General features: G+C 42.0%; 2 protein-coding genes across 3 annotated transcripts in view; one reads left to right on the top strand and one right to left on the bottom strand.

Moving 5' to 3' along the window:
* egfem1 (EGF-like and EMI domain containing 1) overlaps positions 1–19,282 on the bottom strand; it is an 82,726-nt gene that overhangs the window by 13,046 nt on the left and 50,398 nt on the right. The window contains exons 17-26 of one of the 2 annotated variants that reach the window (XM_079676892.1): positions 12,252–12,386; positions 11,971–12,105; positions 10,845–10,970; positions 10,240–10,371; positions 9,443–9,571; positions 8,595–8,726; positions 7,745–7,873; positions 3,451–3,579; positions 2,002–2,130; positions 1,299–1,427 (exon numbers count right to left, since the gene is read on the bottom strand). In XM_079676892.1, coding sequence (XP_079533018.1) covers positions 1,299–1,427; positions 2,002–2,130; positions 3,451–3,579; positions 7,745–7,873; positions 8,595–8,726; positions 9,443–9,571; positions 10,240–10,371; positions 10,845–10,970; positions 11,971–12,105; positions 12,252–12,386 — 1,305 coding nt within the window. The remainder of the gene's footprint in view (positions 1–1,298; positions 1,428–2,001; positions 2,131–3,450; positions 3,580–7,744; positions 7,874–8,594; positions 8,727–9,442; positions 9,572–10,239; positions 10,372–10,844; positions 10,971–11,970; positions 12,106–12,251; positions 12,387–19,282) is intronic. The other variant, XM_079676893.1, reaches the window with a different exon arrangement.
* Positions 14,066–19,112, top strand: LOC307036514 (EH domain-containing protein 2-like). The gene is made up of 6 exons (XM_079676894.1): positions 14,066–14,783; positions 14,856–15,032; positions 15,208–15,305; positions 15,718–16,130; positions 17,309–17,473; positions 17,563–19,112. The coding sequence occupies exons 1-6, from the start codon at positions 14,563–14,565 to the stop codon at positions 18,136–18,138; spliced, it is 1,650 nt and encodes a 549-aa protein (XP_079533020.1). The 5' UTR covers positions 14,066–14,562; the 3' UTR covers positions 18,139–19,112.

The raw sequence follows: 19,282 nt of genomic DNA on the forward strand, positions 1-19,282 counted from the left end.
CAGTACATATGACTTATTACTGTCTTTGTTAAGTAATAAGTTACATTACAATGTTACTGTCTCTGAAATGTAATGAGTTACACTACTTTTATATTACTTTTGAGTTACTTTACCAAAAATAACCGCAAAATAATGGCTAGGTATTTTAAATGCTAAAATGTAGTTTAGTGCAGCAACTGTGTAGAACCTAAAGGCTACTAATAACTTGTATTACACGGCTTAGTTGAATACTCGATTCTGAACATTTCAAAACACGTGAAACGTTGTTAATCCAGTAGTAGGCTACAGACCGCTGTCAGGGACTGTAAAGACCGTTGCTAAGGAGGATCAAGAAAGAGAAAGGAAAAGAGGTTAAAAGATGGACGTCAGATAAATCATCAGAAGAAGGCAGAGAGGAAGTAAACACTAACAGGAACACGGAATGAGCTCTGTAGTGTTGAAGGACTTGTTAGTGGATCAGAAACTGTGAACAGAGTTGAGTAAAGTTTTTGTTGTCGCAGTTCAGGCCGTTAGTGAGCCGTGGAACGGATTTTTTTTTTTCTTAGCGGAAGAAATACGATCATTTTAAGTCAATAAAATCATTTCAATTAATATTGGGAGTCGATTCCTTCGTTTGTTTAGTATCTGGCTGTTCAATAAGCGGGATAATGTGCAGCGACTTGGTCATTATGGGGAAAAGAACCCCCTTCAGGCTCATCAAGATCAGCCTCACTGATTACCTAAACACCAGAATAACTAATCTACCCACAATGCTTCTCTTCTGTCGGAATGTCTCGCGATGTTTGTGAATTCTTAAAAAACAAAACACCATTTCATTTCGGGTTAAAATGAGTTGCACCGGCGTTACTGAGAATTGTAACGGGTAATGTACTACTCACATTTCATTAGTAATGCGTTACATTACTTCGTTACAGTAAAAAGTAATCCATCACCCAACACTGTTCCTGATTAATAATACTATTTTATTTCAGACTATGACAGTGTGTTATTGCTCCAGAGGGCCTGTAAGCGGTATCAAGGTCAGAATCATCAGAGCCGATGAGGACCACCTTCCTCACCTGTATTTAAGAGAGCTTCAGACCACACTCTCCCTCACCATGCCTCATGCTGGGGACAGTCCACATTGCTATCATCTGGTTTGGTTCATTTCATTAATAACTGGCAACTTGTGTGTGACCTTCCTCCTTTTGTTACATGAAGAGGCTAATTTGATCCCAAGATATGCATTTCTGTCTCTAATTTGGACACTTTTGTTCCTCAGTGTAATGTAACACATGCAAGGCTTCTGTAGGACTCACCTGACTCACAGGTAGCTCCTCTCCAGCCGGGGGGGCAGGAGCACTGACCACTGACGCTATCACAGGAGCCTCCGTTTCCACACAGACACTGACCAGAGCATTGTTCACCGTAATACCCTGCAGGACAGGCTACACACACACACACACACACACACACACACACACACACACACACACACACACACACACACACACACACACACACACACACACACACACACACACACACACACACACACACACACACACATATTAGTTTGATTGTTAGTTTAATAGTAATTTGTATTCGCTAATAATCAGAATCTGTAAAGTAACTAAAGCTATCAGAGAAATGTAGAGAAGTAAAAACTCCAAAAATGTCTTCTAAAATGTAATGAAGTAACTTAACATACTCAGGTGAAGTACATCAAAGTGTACTTATGTACAATACACAAGTAAATATACTTTATTACTTTATACTGCTGAGTGTTACCTTGTTGGAAGCCAAAACACTTCAGCGTGCTTTGTAAAATGGAAAGTTGTGATTTAAAGTGATTTGTGGCTAAAACATCAAACCCGCTGGTATTGCATTAAGAAGACAGCTGTCCATATTTCTGAGATGCTGTGTCATGCTGAGTGATACACAGCTGGGTGATACACAGATGGGTGATGATCAGCTGAGTGATACACAGCTGGGTGATGATCAGCTGAGGATGAAACTCACGCAGTTGGCAGCGGACTCCGGTCATGCCGGCCGCACAGCTGCACCCCCCGCTGACGTGGTCACACCTGGACTCCCGCTCACACTCACAGGTGTGACTGCACCGCTCCCCAAAAGTACCCTCCGGACACGCTACACACACACAGAAACACAGAGACACACACACTCATTATTCACTTTAAATGCAACAAATAAGGCAAACAGGGGAGCAGCGGGGGCATTTACTCAAGTACTGTACTTAGGTAGAACATGAAGGTACTTGTACTCAGTATTTCCACATTATGATACTGTGTATTTTCACCCCACTATATTTGTAGACAAATAATCTACTTTGAACTCCACTACATTCGTTTTACAGCCTCACTTACGAGCCAGTTAGCCGATTAATATCTGAACACCACAGTCAAAAAATACTGTGTTAAAATTAGGTAAAAGAACAGAAGTATTATCAGCTAAAATGTGCCAAAAGAATCAAAACTAATGCAGAATATTTTCTTTAAAATAGTTTTTTATCTGGACTTTAGTTTGGATACTTTAAATATAAGCAAACCATGTTATTTATGTAAAATGTAACAACTACTAAACATATTTATTTTGTAACGCGGTGTATGACTGATGATATGTGTATGTCTCTTAATGTCTACTATGTTTGTATATGTACATGTATGCGGAACTACAGGACGGAGTCCAGAACAAATTTCCTTACGGGGACAATGAATATCGTATCGTATCGTATCGTAATGTAATGGAGTAAAACGCCTATATTTCTCCCTGAAATGTAGAGTAGAAGTTTAAGTGGCAGAAAATATTCAAGTAAAGTACAACTTTTTTTAAAACAATACTTTAGTACGGTACTTGCCTAAATGTACTTAGTAACTTCTCACCACTGCATATGAGATCAGAGGGCTAAAGGACATTTTTACACACACACTGTTAAGTTAATGATCAAAGTCCAAGATGACATTTGGAGTCTAAGAGAGGAAAAGTGCCCTAATGACAGAGATGCATCATTAAGTCATTCGAGTGGCTTTCTGCTGACTCTTGCTCTCGTAGTGAGGACCACAAATGACTGTGGCAAGAGGAAAGTCTTGCGTAAAAGTGGCGAATGACAGAGTAAGAGCTTTAGTGGGCATTTCACTGGATCCATTAAAACAACGGCATGAAACTGTAGCATGAGAACAGTGATAGGGTAGCTGCTAAAGAGGTATGCTACCCCTAATGCTGATCGCTGCACACAAACACGTGGGTGCATTTATCCAGAATAGACCTCAATGAAACCCCGTGAGCCTGAGGGCACCCTTACCCATCCCTAAAAAAAAGTCATTGACAGTGTCTCATTATAGAGATAATTGTTCACAAACACATCCTAGTTGTGTTTAAGGAGAGGATGTCGTGATGGGCTACAGTGAGGGCCTCCCTCACACCCCGTTTTAATGATGTGGCTTCCATTACCCAGAATGCAGTGTGGTCCTGCCCAGCCGGCGGTGCACAGGCAGCCTCCTGTGATGTGGTGGCAGCGGGCACCGTTCCTGCACTCACACATCTGGCCACAGTCAAGACCGTAAAAGCCGTCCGGGCACACTGTGGGCCGAGATAAAACATCCCATGGTTAGAACTGGCAGCTGCACAGAAGAGGAGAGGAAAGGACTCGGATGCCAACTTTCTTTATACTTTTTCTCTTTATGTCTTTCTCTCCTCTCCTCCTTCTAGTCTCCCGCTCTGTCTTACCACCTACTGAAAATACCAATATCAAATTGCAGTACCATGCTGCGGCGGTTCATTTGCAGAGCGTCTGCGTTCGTTAAGTGAGCTCATGGCCCACATGTGCGGTGAATCTGGGCCACATCAAAGTCCACGAAGGCGTGTAGGTTATTCCCTTGTAGGTGAAGGGGGGGGGGGGGCACAGAGCTGGTAATTAGAGCACCTGCTGAGTCAACAGGCCCCCACCAATACAAAACAAAGCCAGGTTACTGTGCCTCCCCCCTCCCCCCACACATACCTACAGTATCGCTGGAGATGCCAGTGTCTGTTTCCCATTCCCCAGCACACACAGCGAGAGTGTTTAAGTGTGTGTAGACTCAATTGACACTCAGGAGAGTTTAGTAAACATAGAGCCTCCCATCCTCTGCCAGAAGCAAGAGGATGAACGAGCCTTTCCACTACTGGGGTGTAAATATTGTCTGTAAGCGTGAGCAGGAAAAAATGACTGTTTATCCAAGATCTATTTTTAGATCCCACAATTTGTCACTAAAGAGATCGACTCAAGAAAAATATCTCTTTCTGTTTTTCATTAATAGGAACGGAGGTTTGATTGACAGCTGTTGCAGACATTTCTCTCTTTCCTGTTGCAGTGATATGTGAGAAAATCGGGTGAAGGTTTGAATAGTTTCCTAATTGTCTCCACGGCCAGCCGTTTTTCATTTCATTCTTATACTACCTCTTCTATCTAAAAAGAAAAAGCAGTGGACCATGTTACCAAAGGAAGCCACAAATTGGCAGGCCAACACAAATGTGTAACTCAGTGGTTTTAAATGCCACCGTATTCAGGGTGTTTCCCTACAGTTAATGCATCTCCTTCTCCTGCTCCAATTGATGATGCCCTCCACTCCTCCGTTTGCTCCCTGAAGGCCTCAAATTGGGAAAAGTGTCCTTCCTGCTCAGCATTTTCTGGCATCTTCCCACGCTGACAGCATGACGTCTGCGCAGGCCTCTGTAGTGGTTAGGCTGCTATTAAAGCCAGCTCGCTGAGGATGCTGTCATCTGAACCCAGCTGTCCATTAGCTCTGTGGTACAACTGTAGCAAACACACTGGTTTATTGTCTTCTGTTGATTATTATGACAGCAATTGCTGACACCATGGCAACATCTTACTTGCTGCGGGAAAAGTTTCAGAAATGAAATATGATTTATTCAGCGATGAGACAGGTACTATGGCCGACGGGGGCCAACACGTGACGACACTTCCATTAGGAAACACGCTGCAGTTTCGATAACGATCCAAATATAAAAACACTGTGTGCCCAAACACATGCAAAGGAAGAATCTTCTTCACCATCTTGACAAAATATGCGGAAACGGGGACACTAAAAAGTGATGCACACAGCTGGGAGCGCTTTTTGATGTTTATTGGCTTATTTTATCAGAGTTATCGTATGATTCTTTCTGACGTTATTTCAGATCTGCTGTAAGCTAGCTAGCTAACTCAGCTAACAGACTAACAGTGCCAACAATCTCCGAACGCCAACAAGCGCTCCGGTCCCAGCTGTGTGCATCACTTTTCAGTGTCCCCATTTCCGTTTTGTTTTGAGCTTCTTGCGTTTTTCAATTTCCAACGTTTTGTATTTGCAGAATTTCATTTATGCAGCGCTTCGTAAATGCTGCGAATGTGTTGTTGAGTTGTTCAAGGTAAATGCAGCATGATTCTCCAAATAGAAGTGTTTTGGGACGTTACAGCGTGTTGGCACGGGTCGGGCCACCGTCCACACGAGGAATCTATGATGTTAAAAAAGAAACTTCTCCAATGACTGATGTTCCCCTTTAATAATGTCTTCATCCCGGGAACAGTAATCACCTCAACATGTTAAAAACGTTCATAGTTTACTACAGCTCACACACACACTCTGCAGTAACTCTTCAGGGGAGATTCTGACACCTCTGAATTGCAACGTTTATTATTTGTTGATGCCAGCAGGGGGCGACTGGTTTCCATATTAACCACAGAGCAGCAATCTGTCATCAGATATTAGGACAGTGTCTGCAAGTGTTTGTAAGTGAAGACTCTTCCCTAAGTCTTTGTTTATGGGTAAGGCACGGAGGAGTCATTCCGCCACACACAGACACACACACACACACACACACACACACACACACACACACACACACACACACACACACACACACACACACACACACACACACACACACACACACTGTGCCATCGCTGAAAGACTCCATCTCCAGACTAAATGAGCTCTTTAAGGCAGGAGGATTATTTCCAGATCCCTGGTTGTGTAAGAGCAACTGCTGTCAGCCCATAAAGCAGGTCCAGGGACCACACAGCCAGGAGAGCAGGCCATAGAAATAGAGCGGATAGAGAGGACAGAGAACAGAAACTTCCTGGTGCCATTCACTGAAAGAGGTCAACAAAACAACAACAACAAAACAACTGCTGTTTCTCCGACAATACCGCGGATGTTAAAAGCCAGACTTCTTTTTACCGAAACTGTTTTGATGCAGAGATCAAAGCTGCGGACCAGAAAACGAAGCACGGTACGCGTTAATGGAAGAAGTGGTCTGGTGTGAAGGACCCACGTCAGCACAATAGCCCGTTTCCTCTGACAAAACTCGATTCAGACGGTTAGCATAAAGCTTTCTAAATAAAACTGCATTTGCTCTAGTTTTGCCGTTATTCCCATGAATAACATTGTAAAAACCAGCCCACCTAGAATCAAACGCTAAAAGGGAAAGTCATGTATTTCTTTTTAGAACCTGTGAAACAGATGAGATCTGGTCCTTCTCACAGCACTTCCTGACTTTCTCCTGAAGGAAGAGGCCCAGCAGAAGACTGAGAAACGGGACACCTCTGTTTGAGGAGAGAAGGCCTTCAGAAAAACAGAATCTGGTCAGAACGATAGCCTTATTTCCACAGCGACGTCCAATCAGAGTGACGTCTGCGTCTGAAGCCATTAGACTGTTATGACTAGCGATGAGAAGCTCTGGTCTAGTGTGACACGGTCATGATTTACGATGCTAGGAGCTGGTATGGGTTTCTGGGCCTTACAGTAAATCGTACACTTACTTATAACATGTGGCCACTTCAAGTCAAAGGACTATAATCAAGAACAAATCTATTACCTCCTCAAGACTCTTGGACCGTTTGAGTGTCTTTCCGTTCAATATGTATCACAATGATGAGAGGAATATTAGCTAAATGAAGGGTTTGCGATGGCAGGACGCTTGGAAGGGACTACGCCTGTGAAATACGCTCCATCGAACCCAGAATGACGAATGCTAATTATATCTTGGGATCCGTGTGGTTTCAAAATGGTTTTGCACATGACATTACATGGAGAATCTGATGATTCATAACCTCAGGTTGATGATTCACTCAAGCCGTGGAAGAATACAAATAATCTGAAGACTGTCCTGCAGCGCCCTCTTGTGTATAAAGAGGAGAATGTCAAGGAGAGGAGGGTCCTTAGTACAAATAACAACACAATACTATCTATTCATAAGGTTTTATACTTAAGGGAAGGGCACAACTTACACACAGCAGTGTCATAGCCTGTTGTCATGCTATGCTCAAATTCAATTTTAACTATTTTTAATAACATAGTGGGCGAATAAATATCCAAAATATAAATAAGGCTTGCCATTTCCACTAGTCCACCGTTTAGATATTTTTCTGAATTAAACAATGATTAACATTGAATAATGATTTGTTTGTACATATATGAACATGAATATCAACATTTCCTCTATATAGAAAATGTTAATCCTAAAATTATACAAATGTTGGCAATTTCTGATCTGTAAAATTTCAACAAAATTAAACAATCATTTTTCATGTTTGTTTATATGCAAATGAGCATACATTTACATAACGTCACATTTACACAACATGTAATAAAGAAATGGCTTTATGTCAGTGATGTATACTATGGAATATTCATATGATAAGTTAAAAAATGTTAGAGAACATATACATTGATAAAGTTACTTATCAGAAACAAAAAGAACACCTTACTTTTCTCACAGAAGGTGCCGGCGTACCCAGGTGAGCAGGTGCAGGCTCCGCTCACGTGGTCGCAGAGCGCTCCGCTCTCACAGCGGCACGGCAGCAAACACCCCCGCCCAAAACTGCCATTCACACACTCTGACAGGAGAACATCAGGGAAAACATCAGATAAGGAGAGGTTGGGCAAAACAATGTCTTAAATCCTAAACTTTAAACCAAAGGTAGCCAGCGTCATATTCAGTCTTTGTCTCAGCTTTACAACAATGGTGTCTTTGATTCCTTTTCAATAACCCTGAACATATTGGACTCACATTACTTCACTGCATTGTTTATGGTATATACATAATGTTTATAGTTTCCTGTGTATGTATTTGGTTTCATTAGAAAATTGGTATATTTAAATGCATTCTAACTAACTCATTTTGGTATGTATTCTATTGATACATATCTCTTCTACTGTTGCCATGTGTAAATGTTCTGCTTGTTTCTTTTATTTATTTATTTATTTATTACCCGTGTTTAATGCCAGCTAATATGGTGTTATAAGAATATCTAATCTAATCTAGTTAGAAACTAATACATGAATACATACTATAACTGAATGTCCTGTGTTGTAATTTGATGCTTAATATAGTTCCTAAAGTTACATGCAGAAGGTTTTTCTAAACTATTTAAATCTCTTTGTATTCAGTATATTCCAAGTCCTTAGAAAAAGTGCAAAAATGACTGAAATAAACTACCTATACAAATATTTTCATGATTGTATATACATTTAAAATAAGTTATAAGCAGCAGTCACCCCATGGTGGTAGTGTTTACTAAAAGGTGAAACTCTGAGGTATTTAAGAGGTCCACTCACTCTTCTCACAGTGGTCTCCGGTGAAGCCCGCCTCACACACACACTGCCCGCTGACCGGGTCGCAGCTCTCAGAGATCTCTCTGCACTCGCATGTGTTCACGCACCCTGGGCCCCAGTAACCAGATTCACACGCTGAGAAGATCAGCAAATCATGCAGTCAGAGATATATTCCTTATTTATTTATTTTTCAACTTTATTTTCATTTTTCTTAACCCTCCTATTGTCTTTGTTCGCACCCCGCCCCCTTATTTTGGTGTTCATGACTACTGGTATACATGAAAAACTGCAGTAAATATACAAAGAATAGACACTGAACATGTATTGCGTGTGCCAGGTGTGATCCATGTGGGGGGATGGGCACATAAGAGCGGGAAATGTGTCAAATTGTTCTGTGTGTGTGTGTGTGTGTGTGTGTGTGTGTGTGTGTGTGTGCGTGCGTGCGTGTGTGTGTGTGTTTTATCTGATCCGGATGGTTACTAATTCCTTTTCTATCTGGCGGTCCGGGAACACCATGGGTGTTACAAAGTTGACTAAATCATCCAAAATGCAATGAAAGTGGTGATCAGCAATTGTATATCTTCAAATGTCTACTGTAATAACTTTAATAAAGCCTTAATGCAATCGAATGTAAAACAGATAAGTTATGATTGATGAAAGTAGTAAATCGGTCAGATTTGACCCGAAGCCAACAGGAGGGTTAAACAACACATACAGTTTCAATGACAAATATCAATTTGTTTTCTCCATGTGTAGAAACTTCATCAATTCTGTCACCCACTGGACATGAGTGGGAGACGCCTCCTGCTATATTCATTATTTTTACAATGATAAATAGTGACTGTTCTTACCTGTTGCACAGTCAGGGCCTCTTTTGCCAGCAGGGCAGAGACAGTGTCCCGTCTGGGGGTCACAGTCAGTGTCGGGGGGGCAGGAGCAGAGACCCTCACAGCCTGGACCATGGAGACCTGGGGGACACTCTGTGAACAACAGGGAAATCATAGTGGTAAACTACATTTATACAGCTGTTTCCCAGTCTTTGTGGCAAACTCAAACTAATTTAAATAATACAAGTCAGCATTCACCCATTCACACACATTCATACAGAGGCTGGGGCTGCCATTCAAGGTGGTCCAATCAAACACCTTCACACATGTGCCAAGCAATTTGGGGTTAAGTATAGTAATTGCAGTGGCTGGGGATCCAACCACCAACCTTCAGATTGGAGGACAACCACATATCATCTGCTTCTAACTCTCAAATAATCTAATTATATTAAATGCAAATCAGTCAAATGCAAAACCATTCAATTAATTATTCAATTTTGGGGGGGGGGAAATATAGATTTTTATTTTGTAGTAATATTATTTGATAAATACTACTTTAAATACTACATTTTAATACTTGAAATACTTGTTTTATTTTACATATCTTTTGCCCATGGTATTCAATTTTTTCTTGTTTTCTTGCTTTGTATTGGCTTTGTAGATACAGCTGAATGAAAATTTAAAAAACAGTGGGCAAAAGTGTGAATGTATTTGTATCATGAAACTCAAAATACGCAAAAAATAAATATGGCTGGAATAGAAGAACATAAATCTCATATAATATAATTTCCTTTCTTGCACCTCATTGGATAACAACTCACCATTCTGGCAGAGGTTCCCCATGAAGCCTGGTCTGCACTCACACACTCCGCTCTCCTTATTGCAGGAGGCTCCGTTCTCACAGTCAGGACACGCTGACTGGCACTTCATCCCCCAGAATGCATCAGGGCAGTCTGCGGATCACCCAGTATCTTTCAGATTAACTGAGCAGTAAGCCACTTATGTTAGCTATCCCTCTGTAAAGTCCTAAAGCCACTTATGACTGAATGTTTTAGTGGAATGTATTTAATGGGGAGTAAACTACAAGGGAATTGGTCTGTTTCGGAGAGGAAACAGATTACTCACACACCCTGGTGGTTGTGTTGGATACTACAACTACTGAGGTCAGTAAATTCAAACAGCATTTTCCTTTGGTCTACAACAAAAGTGTAAATAACCTCCACGCAATGTCTAATTAGAAAACAATGAAGGTCTAGGAACAAAATGATGCATACACATATGTTTTATGCAAGTTAGAAAGCTTCCAGAGGTTATTTTGCATAGAATTGAGTGTTCCTTTACACTCCAATACAACTTAATTTGTCTAAAATGTCCTAAAACTCAACAGAAATGCATTGTAACACAAACAAATTCAACATGAATATACCTTCATGGCAGGAGTCCCCAGTCTTCCCTGCAGGACAGATGCATCGTCCGGTTACAGGATCACATGGAGCTCCTCCACAGCCACAGGTCAGACGACAGCTCTCACCATATCTCAGTGATGGGCAGGCTAGAGACACAACAGCTTCAGTCGGTCACAATAAAACAAGATGGGATTGCACATGCTTGCCAAACAAAGTGAAATACAAGAAATACTCAGGTCATGTTCTGTTTATTTATTCAGCCTCTGCCAATCGTCTCTGCAGAGTAGTACCCCTGTCATGACCTGGCCTGCAACGTAAAACGCATAAAATCCAGAAAATGTGGATTTCTTTTTTCATTTGGCTTTGACAAACCCAGCAAGCCTAAACCTGGACGGTTCATTGGTGCTGACACACTGAAACTCTGCTCTGTTATCTTAGTCCAATCCATGGAGACACAAAGTCTTGTTTTCCACTCATACACAATGTTCTGTATCACTTTAGATCACAACAACTTGAAGGCACACACATATTTGAGGCTGTAAAAAGAACACCTGCATTGACCAGGTGAACAATTTATTCACCCATTAAATCCACACGATCCATCAATTGCAGCAGGGAATGAATAGAAAAGGGCTTAATAGAGAAAGATAAAGAATTGCGAAAGGTTGCGACAAAGGTGGAGAAACTCATTCATATCAATTTGTGTTGACATCAGAAAGGACACGCAAGAGTACAAGCATGAAGTATGCAAACAATAACTGCACATGTAGGCACGAGTCAGTGTGCAAACCCACGTACTTCACACACATGCTGACAGTGAGTGATGCTCTACTATAATAGTGAGCGCCACATGAGAGCGCTGTGGAGTAAAAGGGGAAATCATACATTTAAAGGGGCCCTGTTGTGCTTTTTAAGTTTTCCCTTCGTTGTGGTGTGTTGGTATTGGTTTTTGGGCATGTAAATGATCTCTCAATGTTAAAATATAAAAGTTTCTCTCTTCCGTAACACTCCAACTTATTGGCTAGTGCTCCAACAAAATGTACGTGATAGGATAAGGGGCGGGACATCTCTAAGCGGTTGACCAATCCCATCGCATATTGTGTCTCATGATTGGTGTTGAGCCGACAGAGAAAAACCTTTCCTCACCCAGTTGACATTTTTCTCCGTGAAGACCTGCAGGACATCTCTGACTGCACTCCCCGGTCCGCGGGTCACATGACCCTCCACCTGGACAGTCACATGGCTGCTCACAGCCGGCACCGAAGAACCCTGGCTCACATTCTGCATTAAGACATGAGCACATACACTGTAAAGTGAGATCAAAACAGACAATCTCAAAGCACATATTTAAGCCTGGACGTAAACTCAAATCTTCAACAATTGCTTTAAAGGGAAATTAAGTTGGATATTTTTTTAAGTGCTTGTACCTTTCTCACACTGTGGTCCGTGGTAGGCGGTCTCACAGAAACAGCTTCCTGTTTTGGGGTCGCAGCCAGAGGAATGTTCTTGAACACAGTCACATTCCCGGGAACAGCCGGCCCCGTGCGTCCACCTGGGACAAGCTGAGAGACGAGATCAGTGTGAAGACAGACCAAGACACAAGATGTTCCCATGTTTATATGGCTGTAAATGAATACATTAAAGGAGCCTTAATATAATGTGTTGTGGTGTTCCCTGTCCTGTTGTTAGTTATATAGGTTTGTGTGCATGTAAATGGTCTGCAAAGGCTAAAATCCTAAAATCCCCTCCAGAGGGAGTGTCTCTCCCGCACACTCCCCACCTGCCTGAAACGCCTCCATTCGACTACTTTGTTTACTTTTGAAACATAGTGACATCACTGTGTAATACTTGCCCTTCTATTGGCTAGCACTCAAACACATTGTGCGTGATAGGCTAAGCGGTTGACCAATCACAACAGAGTCGTCCAGCTAACCAATCAGAGTAGACTAACGAAAGAGTTGTGGTACTTGTACTTTACTTGAGTATTTCAATTCTATGTAACTTTAAAGTTCTAGTTAATCACATCTCAGTCGACACACATAGTGTACTTTACATCTTAATTAAAACAATCTGTTGAACTAAAGGATAAAGTGTTCCTCGTGGGTTTAGGAAAGGCTCCCTCTTCTTGAGCTAAAGGAACGCACTTGGATCAGCTGGATAATACATGGCTACAGCTGTAAACTAAAAACAGGCAGTTATGTAACAAAAAGTTGACTTTTTAGAGACAAAATATGATGCATTGCTGTAGATTAACTATCAAATCATATACAACTCTTACATTTGGCACACACATGAAAATAAATAGAAATGAAATGCAGCACACACTACAAAAATATCAATAATAAAAGAAAAACACTGAATAAGGGACCATTTTAATGCATAATGAGTACATTCCCTTTGCTTAGGGAAGGTTTTGAATGCAGGACTTTTACTTGGAACAGAGTATTTCTACATTTAGCTACTTTCACTTAAAGGTGACCTATCATGCAAAATGCACTTGTGTACGTCTTTTCTACATGAATATGTGTCCCCGGTGTTCCAGGGAACTCACCAAGTGTCAGAAAACACAACCCTCTCTATTTTCCTCCATACCCAAATCTCTTAAAAAGGGGCTGCAACGGATCTGATACAGACTGATCCAGATTTGAACACTTCTATGACGTCACAGAAGTGGCGCTACGGCTATTGGGCCAACTCCACCAATCAGGAGGAGACAGCCTCGGACATTGCCGTTCAAAAGCACTGGAGAAGCTGTAGTACATATGCCAGGCCTGTAGATGGTGCTGTTCTCACAGAATCAGCCCATGCAAAGACTGTGCTAAATTGAGTGAAATGAGGAATGGCTAAAATGCATGATCTGTTTGGTAATTTTGAAAAATAAAAAGTATAAATATGCCTTATATAGGTATGGTCCTACACTATATTATTCAAATATAGCATGATAGGTCCACTTTAAGTTAATAATCCAAATCCTTCTTCCACCTCTGTGTATGATGTCGTACAAAAAATAAATGCACATGAATTAAACGTATATACAAATTACAAGCTGCAAAAGCTACAGTATACTGCTTCCCTCAAAGAACATATGGGAATGCTTTTCTTTCAAAGGTTAATCAAGGAAAACAAATTCACAGCAACTTCTGTGTGCTGAAGTAACAGTGGTGATAGTTCATTAAGTGAAGAATGTCAAAATGAATCCTGCTCGACTATCAGATTACACTTTAATACGAGCAAACCGACACACCCAGCAACCGTGTTATCACAACTTCAGACCTCTGCCAGTTTAAGTCATCGGACCACTGCCTTCTTTTTGCACTTAGATGATATCATACAAATGATGGTGCCTCGTCAATGTAGAATTACAAACTTTCTAACCTCTTATAATGTTTTCTGAAAACGGTGTCACATTAGAAGAAGCCCTGGACATATTGAGTGTTACGTAAGACCTTTAAAGCGTCCACATCGTCTCTGCATGAACAATCTGCACGAGTTTTGCCAAGATTCTCCCTCTTCGGCTACAAAACAACTGAACTCCGCTCCACCCTGTCCCTCTCGACATTGGCTTGATGCTAGGTGCAGCTGCAGGCTCTGGTTACACCCTCTCCACCCTCTCACTGTCCCCGCTGCAGGACAGAGCTCACAGCTGTGAGGTTCTGATCATATTCACATTCTTCCATCATTCGGTTTGGTCTTAGAAGAGCGAGCAGCTTCCACACTGGAGAGCAGAGATTCGTCGCCATGTCATTACGGAGGCTTTGGAGCAACCCTAAAACTCTGGGGGATGTCAATGTTGTGACAGAGGAGCTGAAGAACCTTTATTATAAGAGGCTGATGCCGATTGAGAAATACTACGCCTTCAGTCACTTTCATTCCCCGTGCTACGAGGATGCAGAGTTCGACAATAAACCCATGGTGTTGGTGATGGGTCAGTACTCGACTGGAAAGACTACTTTCATCAGGTTAGTCAGAACATCCAGGCTTTTGTGTAATCAAGTAATCTGCTGATGTTCTAATGTTGGTTTGGACTTCAGGTATCTCATAGAACAAGATTTCCTTGGCAGCAGAGTAGGACCAGAGCCAACCACGGACTGCTTCACTGCCCTCATGCACGGCGAGGTGGAAGGCATCATCCCTGGAAATGCCCTCACAGTGGACCCCAAAAAGCCCTTTCGCAACCTCGACCCTTTTGGAAATGCTTTTCTGAACAGGTGACAAAAGCAGACGAGAAAAAAGAGATAGGGGAGGGAGGATATGTTCCTACTATTTCTTCCACTTTTGGCAACATTTGTTTTAAGACGGCCAAACATTGCAGTGTGAGGCTGTCTTATTAATATTCATTAAACACATTCCTATGCATTATGTTGAAGCGTTTATTCTTTCCAGGTTTCAGTGCGTTCAGATGCCAAATAAAGTCCTGGAGAGCGTGAGCATTATCGACACGCCGGGCATCTTAACTGCTGCGAGAAGAAAATTGAGTCGAGGTGAAATAACACTTTTCTAATTTCCTTTTCAAAGTTTATGGGTCTTCTTCTTCTACTTCCAAATATTCAGTTTTAGAAAGTTGGACGGCATTGTCGCTGTCAGGATGATTTAAATTCCTGGTAACAGAAGAGACGAAGCAGATGCATTACAAAAATAATATTCCAGCCTATTGAAATTCAAACACTTGAACTCAGAAGCCCTGCAGCTGTAAGTAATATCACTGAGTTTGGGAGGAGACGAGCAGGAAGACAAAGCCGTCTCCCCTTTGTTTTATCAACACTAATCTATGGGTGTAACTGACATGGCCTGCAACCAGTGAGAGCCTCTGGGATCTCCAGTATGTGTCCGTAGGTGTTGAGGCACAGAGACTTGCCTTAATGAGATCCCTGTGTTTTCATTCCTCATCCCCAGGCTACGACTTCCCAGCAGTGCTGCGCTGGTTTGCAGAGCGTGTGGATCGGATCATCCTGCTGTTTGATGCACATAAACTAGAGTTCTCCGATGAGCTCACTCGGGCCTTCGGGGCGCTGTGCGGACACGAGGACAAGCTGCGTGTGGTTCTCAACAAGGCCGACAGGGTGGACTCGCAGCAGCTCATGAGAGTGTACGGCTCCCTCATGTGGTCGCTGGGGAAAGTGTTTAAAACCCCGGAGGTCATGCGGGTTTATATCGGATCTTTCTGGTCAGAGCCGAGGCAGGTGTGCGACCACTATCAGCTGATCGAGGTGGAGGAGGAGGACCTGCTGGCCGACATCAGGAACCTGCCGCGCAATGCTGCAGTACGCAAGCTGAATGACCTCGTGAAGAGGGCGCGCTTAGTGAGGGTGAGAGATCTCATTATTCCATTTCCACCAATTATAACTGAGTTTAAAGGTCACCTATTATGCAAAATCCCCTTTTTCATGTCTCTCCCACATCAACATGTGTCCCCTCTTCTCCATGTCTCTTCTACATCAACATGTGTCCCCTCTTCTCCATGTCTCTTCCACATCAACATGTGTCCCCTCTTCTCCATGTCTCTTCTACATCAACATGTGTCCCCTCTTCTTCATGTCTCTTCTACATCAACATGTGTCCCCTCTTCTCCATGTCTCTTCTACATCAACATGTGTCCCCTCTTCTCCATGTCTCTTCTACATCAACATGTGTCCCCTCTTCTTCATGTCTCTTCTACATCAACATGTGTCCCCTCTTCTCCATGTCTCTTCTACATCAACATGTGTCCCCTCTTCTTCATGTCTCTTCTACATCACCATGTGTCCCCTCTTCTTCATGTCTCTTCTACATCAACATGTGTCCCCTCTTCTTCATGTCTCTTCTACATCAACATGTGTCCCCTCTTCTTCATGTCTCTTCTACATCAACATGTGTCCCCTCTTCTTCACGTCTCTTCTACATCAACATGTGTCCCCTCTTCTTCATGTCTCTTCTACATCAACATGTGTCCCCTCTTCTTCATGTCTCTTCTACATCAACATGTGTCCCCTATTCTCCATGTCTCTTCTACATCAACATGTGTCCCCTCTGTGGAAAGAGATTCTGAAAGTTTCAGGAAAAAAGATTTTCTCTCTTTTTGATCCATTTCTATAAAAACCTGTCTGAAAATGAGCTGATCAGATTTTGGCCACTTTATGATGTCATAAGTTAACAATATTTTGGCTTGTGTAACCATTAGCCAATCAGTAACCAAGGTAACCCCCCCCCCCCCCCCCTTATCACCTGAATCTCCTCTTAGAGCACCATTGAGTTCTTTTTAACCAAATCTCTCTCCGAGGGGCGTGGGGAGGGGCTCCTTATTTTCATCTAAAGTAACAGACAGAGAATCAGCAGTTTGGAAACAGGGCTGAAACAGAGGGGATTATGGGTAATGCTGCAATGATCTGTTTGGTGTTTCAGCCAATCAGAGACATGTTCTGTATATATCTGAGACCTTTGATATATTGATGAAAGACAGAATAATAGAGGACATTTAAGTTATTCTGAATACTCCTTTCTTTTCTAGGCTCATGCCCACATTATCAGCTATCTGAAGAAGGAGATGCCGACTATTTTCTGCAAAGAAAGCAAAAAGCACAACCTGATTTACCAGCTTCCTGTGATTTTCACCAAGATCCAGCAACAGCATCGAGTCCCAGCGGGCGACTTCCCTGACTGCACCAAGATGCAGGTTAAACATCACTTTTTAATTTAATCTAACATGTTTTAGAATTGATTGACCAACTCTTAAACTTGACATGTGTTTACATAACTTTCTAGGAGAAGCTTTTAGGTCAAGATTTCTCAAAGTTCAAGACTCTGAAGCCCAGTCTGATGGCCTCGCTGGATAAACTCCTGGCCACTGACATCGCCAACCTGGTGCCTCTCCTCCAACAACAGGAACTGAGGAAGGAAAGGAAGAAATCCCTCCCTGGAGTGCTGGACGGGGAGTTTTTGGGAACATTCAGGCGTGAGCTTTACAAAAAAGATCCTTTCAAGGAATTCAGGAGAGACGACGAGAGCGGCGAGGCGGATTTCGTCGAGTGGGCGGTGGAGAAATACAAACCGAAGTACGACGAGATTTTCTACAACCTCAGTCCAAACGACGGCAAACTGAGCGGCACCAAAGTCCGAGAGTGGATGACCACCACGCTGCTGCCCAGCTCCGTGCTCGCCCACATCTGGAGGCTGTCGGACGTGGACGGGGACGGCATGCTGGACAATGAGGAGTTCGCTCTGGCGGTTCACCTCATTGAGGGGAAGCTGGAGGGACACTGGCTCCCCCGAGAGCTGCCGTCCCACCTGGTGCCCCCGTCCAAACGGCTCAGTACATCCAGCGATGAAGAGCAAACATGAGGCTCTGTGTACTCTATGTAGACAATTGTACATAATCTAGTAGAAGCAGTAAAGAACTAACACAATGTACAGAACCTGAGAAGGTGTTATCCATTTGTATGATAATCGTCATGACACTTAAAGATTGGCATTAATGGTTTCACATCATATTGTTACCCATATTTCACTTTTGCACCCAATCAAGTAACCAGGAATGAAGAATAATACAGAAGCATTTATATTTTTCTTTCAGCTTAAACAATTGTTTTTTTTTTCTTACACAAAAGAGCTGAGGGCAATGAAGTAGTAAGAGTAGCCGTCCCACCTGGCGCCCCCGTCCAAACGACTCTTTGTAAATAGTTTCCTAACATAATCTGTAAATAGTGATTAACAAAATGTACAGAACCAAAGAAGTTGTTATCCACTTATATGTCCATCACCAAGATGCCAACACCTAAAGACTGCCAATGATGGTTTAACTTCATCATTTTTTTAAAAATATTCAATCATACAGAAGAGCATTATGAACCACATGTTTATTTGTATTTTGTATTAGCTAATAATCTGAATCTGTGAAGCAATCAGAGAAATGTAGTGGAGTCAAAAGTAAATAATGGCTCCCGAAATGTTATGGTTATGGGTTGGAAATGTGAAGTAGCATAAAAGGAAAATAGTTTATTCATTGCAGAACCTAATCACATTCTACCATTGCTCATATATCACATACTCCTAAAGTATGTTTGTATCAATTGTATTAACTCGTACAGCAAACACCACTGGCCAGTATTATATCAAACTAACACATGGGCGGTTCTAGAGTGGGGCGAACAGGGGCCAGTGCCCTTAGATTAGAATATATGATAATATAATTTGTAATAGTGTTGCAGCAAAGACTGTCACTTTTTTGTAAATGAAACAAATACTAGTCATGGTCTTTTATGTTATTTTTTGTGGGCTATGACTTTATATTGAATTAAAAATGTTAAAATCTTGAACACTGTCTTTCAAATGCACACCACTCATAAATATATAGTTGATATTCGTCTATGTTGATGTTACACTGCTGTGATGCAAGTCAAATGTCAGACTTGATCTGACCATTAAAGTATTATTGTATCGTAAATACATGTAACATGGCCCCCTTGGTCAAATTGGTCGAGACCCA

Source organism: Notothenia rossii, assembly GCF_949606895.1.
Source record: "Notothenia rossii genome assembly, chromosome: 4".
Classification (NCBI taxonomy): Eukaryota; Metazoa; Chordata; class Actinopteri; order Perciformes; family Nototheniidae; genus Notothenia; species Notothenia rossii.

Bases quoted from the DNA above. Each gene is read 5' to 3' on its own strand.
- LOC307036514 (XM_079676894.1), top strand. From the start codon at position 14,563: ATGTCATTACGGAGGCTTTGGAGCAACCCTAAAACTCTGGGGGATGTC. The intron at 16,131-17,308 runs GTGAGAGATCTC...TTTCTTTTCTAG, and splicing joins AGAGGGCGCGCTTAGTGAGG to GCTCATGCCCACATTATCAG. The intron at 17,474-17,562 runs GTTAAACATCAC...ATAACTTTCTAG, and splicing joins CTGACTGCACCAAGATGCAG to GAGAAGCTTTTAGGTCAAGA.